The sequence below is a fragment of the Tupaia chinensis genome, unplaced genomic scaffold (assembly GCF_000334495.1).
Source record: "Tupaia chinensis unplaced genomic scaffold, TupChi_1.0 Scaffold000063_1, whole genome shotgun sequence".
Classification (NCBI taxonomy): Eukaryota; Metazoa; Chordata; class Mammalia; order Scandentia; family Tupaiidae; genus Tupaia; species Tupaia belangeri.
The window spans coordinates 1099155-1107784 of NW_006159521.1; the positions used below are offsets into that span (position 1 = coordinate 1099155).

Here is an 8630-nt window from a genome sequence, read left to right on the forward strand (position 1 = left end):
TTGTTTCCAATTCTTGTTTTTTTTTTTTTTTTAAATAATTATTTTATTTAAATATATTTATTTATTTTAGTTTGACCAGAGACAGAGAGAGAGTGAGTGAGAGAGAGAGAGAGAGAGAGAGAAAGTCAGAAATCAAGTAAGCCACCAGGTCCAGGACTTAAACCTGTCAGGCATGTGAGAGTCCAACACCCTTAACCACCATACCACCAGCAGACTCACTCAATTCATTTTAAAAAAAAAATTTTTATGACAAATTTTTGCTATAGGGCATGTGCACTCACTGGAGAGACAGAGAGAGAGAGATAGAAAGTGAGAAATAATCCCCTAGGAGGGATGTTCATGCCGCAATCCAGTCTCCTCCAGTCTCCTCTTGGGATCTTGGACATACACACACATGTGCCCAGTGTAGATTTTAAGCCACTGGGCCCAGGACTTGAACTGTAGTCAACTACACAGGAGTCCAACAACATAACCATTAGCCATGTGTTGGTCTCCCAATCCATAATTCTAAAGCAAGTCTATATTACTCTAAGATCTTCCACTGCCAGATTCACTTCTGTTCTTAACCTTTTTTTAAAAGAATTATTTTATTTAACTTTACTTACCTCAATTTGACCAGAGAAGAAGAGAGAGAAAGTGAGAAAGCAAGCCGCCAGGCCCGGGACTCGAACTGCAGTCAGTCATGTGGGAGTCCAGTGCCCTAAACCACCATGCCACCTGCTGGCCCTTGTTCTTACCTTTTTATCCCTCTGACAAGCAGAGAAGCCCATGGCTGATGCATAGAGAGGCACCAGCCACCATCAAAGCCTTCCTGAAATTCTTGATCCTGGATTCGCAAGTGGTGCTGATACGAGTTAAATCCTGATGGATGGAAAGTCTTCTTCTGTGAGGATGCACCTGTGTGGTCTACCCACTGTACCAGGAAAAAAAAAAAATCAACAAACAGTTCTGTTTGACAAGGGAAGAGCCTGCAATGGGTGAACAAAATGAGATGAATGCTAATAACAAAGAAACTGTATTGGGGCCATTTTTCTTAGAAACACATATCCTTTTTTTGAAGCAAAATCAAAATGGGTGGAGACGGTATAGATTCAGTAGGGGTCCCAGATACGGTAACAAGGTCCCATCTTTATAAATAATTAGAATGCTGAAATCTCTGCATAATGCTTCCTAGTTCTAGCAATAGCAGTACTCTTGAATCAAAAGAGCTGTAAGTATTTCCACTTTGTACTTACTAATAGCCCATATTGAATTCTAGATAATTTTCCAATATAATTCCATCAGCCAGATGAAAGGTCAACATTTCATCCACAATTCTACATGAGTTTAGTCACGTGCTAGCACCGTAACAAGTCAAACAAATGCTGATGGGGAGCAGTTCTGACTGCCGGATGCATGGAATTCCTAGCCTAACGTGAACAACGTGTCTCTTCAGAGAACGATGGACCACTACTGAAACGAGGATCCTACCATGCGAAAGGAATTCACACTGGTGAATCATAGGGTACAGGTAATTACAGGAGACGGAAGCATCTTGGCAATAGTTCAGTCAGAAAATGATGAAAGTTAATGTTTCTTCCAGAGCAAGAAGAGCAAGTGTTTCAAAATTTAAAAAGGAAAGCAATTAGGATGGTGAGGCTTGGGGTTAGTTGCCTTAATTTTTTTTTTTTTTTTTTAAAGAAAGAGTTTTGCTATAGGGAGCGTGTGCTCGCCAGAAAGACAGAGACAGGCAGACAGAAAAGTGAGAGATCATCTCCCAGGGGGATGGCCACGCCACAGTGCTGTCTCCTCCATTATCCTCCTGGGATTTTGGGCACGAACACACATGTGCCGGCATAAGTTTTTCTGTTCATTTTTTAGAGAGATTTTTGCAATAGGGCATATGTGCTCACTGGAGAGACAGAGACAAAGAGATGGAAAGTGAGAAATCACTCCCAGCAGGGATTACCATGTCACAATCCCTTCTCCATTCTCCTCTAGGGATTTTGGGTGTACACGCACACATGCCTGGAGTGAGTTTTAAGCCTTTGGGTCAAGGACTCGAATCGTGGTTGGCCATGTGGGAGTCCAGTGCTTTAACCTTTTCACCACCTGCTGCCTCCCTTCCTCCCCCCTTTTTTTAAGTTTGCTAGAGGGCACATAGGCTCTCCTAATGGTCATGCCACAATCCCTTCTCCATTTCTGTCCTTTTGAGATTTGGCCATGCATGAACATATGCCCAACATATGTCTATTACAAAATTGCAGTTGATCACATGCAGATCCAGTTGCCTTAGCCACCATGCCATGGGGCTAGCACTCTATCAATTATTAAATTAAAAATAAATATATAAGGCCATGGGTCAGCAGCTGGTATGGAGGTTGAGGCAACTGGATCCCACATGGCCAACTTCATGGTTCCAGTCCGGGACCCAGTGGCTTGAAATTCACACTGGGCACAAGTACTTACATGCCCAAAATCCCAAGAGGAGAATACAGGGGAAGGAACTGCAGCATGGCCATCTCCCATAAGGATGATTTCTCACTTTCCTTCTCTCTGTCTTTCTCTGTCTCTCTCTGGCCAGCATACTTACGCTATGGCGAAAAACTTTTTTTTAAATATTTTATTTAACTTTATTTATTTATTTGTTTTGATTTGACCAGAGAGGGACAGAGTGAGAGAGCGAGAGCAAGAGAGAGAATGAGAAAGCAAGCCGCCAGGTCCGAGACTCAAACCGTGGTTGGCCATGTGGGAGTCCAGCATCCTTAACCACCACACCACCTGCTGGTCCTGACAAAAACCTTTTTAAAAAAAGTTTCTTGGGGCTGGCAAGTGGCGTGATGGTTAAAGGCGCTAGATTCCCATATGGCTGACCATGGTTCAGGTCCTGGACCTGGTGGCTTGCTTTCGTGCTTTCCCTTTGTCTCTCTCTCTCTCTCTCTGTCTCTGATCAAATGAAATAATGATAATAATAATAACAAATGGAAATAAATAAATAATCCTTTTTAAAAAAAAGTTTCTTGTTGAAAGTACTCTGTAGAAAAGTATTTTCACATGAGGTGATAGCAAAAGGTGAAAAAAAATGACTTCTTTATCCCTTTTGAATTCCCCAGTACCTAGCACAGAAGTTAACACATGTATAGTACTAAATGAATGTATTCCAGTTAAGCTCTCTAAAGCATTATCCTTACTATATAATCTCTATGCCAAGGACCTTCTATAGTAGGGCTAGAAGATGGCATAGTGGTTATAGCACTTCACTCCCACATAGCTGACCACAGTTTGAGTCCTGGACCTGGTGGCTTGGAAGTCATGCTGGACACATATATTCATGGGCCCAAAATCCCAGGAGGAGAAAGGAGGAGAAACGACTGCGGTGTGGCCATGACCCCTGGGGAGTGACTTTTCACTTTCCCTCTCACTGTCTCTCTCTGGCGAGCATACTCACCCTATAACAACATGAAGAAAAAAAAAAGGAGCCTTTTAAAGTTCACATTTATTTACAAAGTGAAAAATGTTAAAACTTCCTGAATATTAATTTACTTTTTTTTTTTGAGAGAGGTTTTTGCTATATGGCACATGTACTCACCAGAAAGACAGAGAGAGACAGAGAGACAGAAAGCAAAAAATCACCCCCCCCCAGGGGGGATGGCCATGCCACAAACCCTTCTCCTCCATTCTCCCCTCGTGATCATGGACACACATGCACACACGCCCAGCGTGAGTTTAAGCCACCAGGTCTGGGACTTGAACTGCGGTCGACTACATGAGAGTCCAGAGACATAGCCAATATGCTAACTGCTGGTCCCCCTCATTTACTTTTTTAAAAAAATTACTTATCATTATTTTTTAGTTTGACCAGAAAGAGACAAAGACAGAGAGAGGGAAAGAAAGCAAGCTGCCAGGTCTGGGACTTGAACCATGTGGGAGTCCAGCACATTTAACCACCATGACACCTGCCACCCCCTACCTTTTATTTTTTTTAATGAGAGATTTTTGCTATAGGTAGGGTGTAGCAAAAGTGCACTCACCAGAGAGAGACGGAAAGTGAGAAATCAACCCCCCAAAGGGGATGGTCATGCTGCAGTCCCTTCTTCATTCTCCTCTCAGGATCTTGGGCACACATGCCCAGTGTGTTTTAAGCTGCTGGGTCCACGACTCAAACCACGGTTGACTACATGCAAGTCCAGTGATGTAACCGTTATGCTATCTGCTGGTCCCTAAATGTTAATTTACTTTTTTCCCCTAGGGTTTTGCCACAAGTTGTGTGTGCTTGCAAGAGAGAGACAGAGAGAGGGAAAGTGAGAATTCACTCCCTAGGGGGTATGGCCACACCATAATCCCTTTCCCTCCATTTCTTCTTGGAATTTTGGGCATGCATGCACACATGCCTGGCTGCCAGGCCAGGACTTGAACCATGATCAGTCATGCAGGAGTCCAGTGCCTTAACTAACACATCACTTGCTGGCCCACCTGAACATTAAGGTCCTAATGACCTAATCCTATCCTATTTCTCATGATAACCCATTTTATGGTCCTATCTACATGTACAGTACTCACCATTACCTATATGTACTCCATGCTCGTGTACACCTACTTCTGTTCCTATTATTCATTCTGCCTGGAATTTCTTCTTTTTCTTTTTTTAGTTTTGGCTATGGGATGTATGTGCTCACAGGAAAGAGACAGACTGGAGGGAAAGTGAGGAATCCACCCCCGCACACACCTGCAGCCACAAATCCCTTCTCCTCCACTCTCCTCCTGGAATCTTGGGCATGCATACACATGCACCTGGCATGAGGTTTCAAGCCACTGGGTCTGGGACTTGAACTGTGGTCAGTCATGTGGGAGTCCAGCAATGTAACTGCTACACCATCTGCTGGCCCTGTCTTCATTCATTTTAATATTAAGTACATAGAACATTACCATGAATAGGCACCAAGTGATTACCCAAAAACTGACTCTGTCCTGAAGAACTCACAGAAGGGGGAAGATTTGCCTAAGTAGCTCTAATCAATAGAATATAAAGAACTCACTATGGAAACCCAGAGGAAGGAGAGACCACTTCCAGCTGAGAGGACTCAAAGATGATTTCCCAGGGAAGCTGGCATTCATTAAAGCCAGTAGGTGGCATGGTGGTTATGGTGCTGGACTCCCACATGGCCAACTGTGGTTCACATCCTGGACCTAGTGGCTGAAAATCATGCTAGGCACATGTATGTGCATGTCCAAAATCCTAAAAGGAGAATGTAGAAGGGACTGAGCATGGCCATCCCCCCAGGGGTGATTTCTCGCTTTCCCTTTCCCTGTCTCTGTCTCTCTGGCATGTGCCCTATGGCAAAAAACTCAAAAAAACAAAACAAACAAATTGAAAATCATGCTGGGCATATGTGCATGTGTGTCTCAACATCCCAAGAGGAGAACTGGACTGTGGTGTGGCCATCCCTCTGGCGGGGGGTGATTTCTCACTTTTCTTCTCAGTGTCTCTCTCTCTCCTCAGTGAGTACATGCACCCTAAGGCAAAAACCTCCTTAAAAAAATGACGACAATGAATGAGTGAATTATTAATAATAAATTAATTTAAAACACTACTCTATAGGACTATCCAAATGTAAAAGGTAAAGAGAGAGCGGCATGGTAGTTGGGATGCTGGACTCCCACATGGCTGACTATGGTTCGAGTCCCGGACCCAATGGATTGCTTTTTCACTTTTCCTTTCCCTCTCTCTCTGTCTCTCTGGTCAAGTTAAAAAGTAATAATAGTAAGAACCAGCAGTTGGCATAACGGCTATGTCGCTGTACTCCCATGTGGTTGACCGCTGTTCGAGTCCTGGAGCCAGTGGCTTAAACTCATGGCAGGCGTGTGTGCATGTGTGCCCAAGATCCCAAGAGGAGAATGGAGGAGAAGGAATTGTGGTGTGGCCATCCCCCTCGGGGGGTGATTTCTTGCTTCCTGTCTCTCTGTCTCTCTCTGTTTCTGGCAAGCATACGTGCCCTACAGCAAAAACCTCTCAAAAGAAAAGTAATAATAATACATAAAATAAAATAAATACTTGGGGAAAAAAAACAAAAGCAAAGTTGCAGGAAAAAAGGTAAAGAAAGAACCTTAACAAAATGATCATGGGATTAAAACAACCTTCTCTTGGGAAACACTCAGAACATACAACTTGTCAGAAGTGCTGCAGTAAAAAGAAAATTGGAAAAAATTGGGCCAAGAATAAGATTGAAATAAAGTGACTTGAGAAAGTGGATTAGTATCAAATGCCCATAAAACACACATACTTGATGAGAGAAATATCTGGGGCCAAACTTCCCTCATTATCAGAACAAAGATTCACTAACCTGAGGAGGAGGCTGGTACAGGTTGGGGTTTACCAGAACTCCCAAAGGCTCTTCAGAAGATCTATCCAATTTGGTCAGTGGTTGGTTCAAGGTTCCATTGGCAATGGCCTGTATTGTCTCATCTAGTCTGTGATAATAAACCAAAAGCATGCAATGACTGGGAATGTTCTATCTTCAGAATGTCCTTACTTACCACCAACATAAAACCCTTCAAAAGTAATAATAACTTGGAATCTGAAGAAGAGTCCTTGAACAATCTTCTCTATTTCCCACCCCAACTTTCTTCTTTTCATACCAAAAACCCTAAGGATTATAAATGACTCAAAACTTCAGAACAAAAAAGTAGGTAGGGCATACTACAATCATTCATCTGTTTAACAAGATCATTAAAGATGCTAAAACTTAAAAAGTTTTCTAGAGGGGACCAGCAGTTGGCATAATGGCTATGTCACTGGATCCCATGTAGTCAACCGCAGTTCAAGTCCTGAACCCAGTGGCTTAAACTCACGCCAGGCACGTGTGTGTGCGTGCCCGAGATCCCGAGAAGAGAATGGAGGAGAAGGGATTGTGGCACAGCCATCCTTCCCAGGGGAATGATTTTGCACTTTCTGTCTCTGTCTCTCTCTGTCTTTCTGGTGAGTGCACACACCCTACAGCAAGAACCTCTCCAAAAAAAAAAAGTTGTCTAGAGAAGAGACCTTAATCACAGAAGAATACTCCATGGCAGTTTGTCTACTCAACACACCCTCCACAGTTATTCCTATGGCGATGCAGGAATCCCTTTTCTCCATGCTGATCTGAATTCTATCCTTGCTTCAAAACTCAGAAGTTTTAAAGAGATCCCCAACTGGCCCAGCACACAGTGCTTACTGCTTTCTCTGAAATCCTACAGCACCTACTACATCTAAACAACCACTAGGTATATCCCATTATGCTTTGCGCTTATGAAACTGCTTTAGGTATTTGGATCTAAACCTATAAAATAATGTGATGACCTTCACTAAAAGACTGTAAAATCCTACTGGTCATTAAGTGATCACAGGCCATGCAGGAACCCTCAATGAGTCTGTCCTACAGCTCTGTGTGACCTGCTGCTGTATGCATGCCCTGGCGGGGGCGGGGAGGGGTGCTTGAAACATTTGTGGATGATGATGTTAACTTTGAGACACAATACAGTAAAAGTATCAACCAACACAAGAGGCTGAGGTCAATTTTAGATATATTTGTTAGGAACCTCATCTGTACAAGACAACTTAAAAGGTATGGGGAGCATGGTTCTGCCTTCAAGATGCTTTCAATCTAAGTGGCAGTTTTAAGATAGCTAATCAGATGATGAATCCTATGTGACAGAATGTAATAATTTCCATTAGATAAGCACAACCCATCTCATGATTATTATTATTATCCTGTGTGTTGTACCAAATGGGTTTAAGGGCGAGGTAGATATCTGATAGGCAAAGACCAGAGAGAAATATCCAAATCAAGGAAAAAGCAGAGATGAAGGTAGTAAGCTTTAAAAAAAAGTGCAAGAATTTGAGAGATAAAGTAAGTCTAAAATAGGGTAGGGACAGCGGGATCTGAAGGAGGGAAACAGATTTCATATACAGTACAGTAGTAAATATATCCCGAACCATATTAAAAAAAAAGCTTAGTACATTTTTAGAACTCTCAAACTTACTAGCATACGACCAAAGAAAAGAGTGAATAAAAATGATAAAGAACTGCAATGCAATCAAGAACCTCTCCCAATTTTTTTTTTTTTTTGTCAGAGGGAATGTGTGTTAGCCAGAGAGAGAGAGAGAGAGAGGGAGAGAGAGGGAGAGAAAGGGGGAAAGTCCCCCCGCCCCCAATGGGACGTGGTCATGCCTTCTCCATTTCTCCACCTTGTCAGGATTTTAGGCACACATGCACATGTGCCAAGTGTGTCTTTCTTTCTTTCTTTTTTTTTTTTTTTTTGAGAGGTTTTTGCTATAGGGCGTGTGCGCTTGCCAGAAAGACAGAGAAAGAAAGATAGAAAGCGAGAAGTCACCACCCGGGAGGGTGGCGGGGGAAGATGGCCATGCTTCAATCCTTTCTCCTCCGTTCTCCTCTTGGGATCTTGGGCACACACACATACACGCCTGGCATGAGTGTAAGCCACCAGGTCCGAGACTCGAACTATGGTCGACTACATGGGAGTCCAGCGAAATAGCCATTACGCTAACTGCTGGTCCCACCAAGTGTGGCTTTCTCTCTTCCTTTCTTTTTTAGGTTTTTGCCACTGGACGTGTGCACTTACCAGAAACAGAGACAGCTAGGGAGGGAAACAGG

The 8630-nt window shown here is 43.0% G+C and overlaps 1 protein-coding gene across 1 annotated transcript in view; it reads right to left on the minus strand.

Annotated features, from left to right (window-relative positions):
• The window catches only part of TRIP4 (thyroid hormone receptor interactor 4), an 85181-nt gene that overhangs the window by 44937 nt on the left and 31614 nt on the right, over positions 1–8630 (minus strand). Inside the window, exons 8-9 of the mRNA XM_006141733.3 lie at positions 6321–6447; positions 738–913 (exon numbers count right to left, since the gene is read on the minus strand). Of these exons, the coding sequence (XP_006141795.1) occupies positions 738–913; positions 6321–6447 (303 nt within the window). The remainder of the gene's footprint in view (positions 1–737; positions 914–6320; positions 6448–8630) is intronic.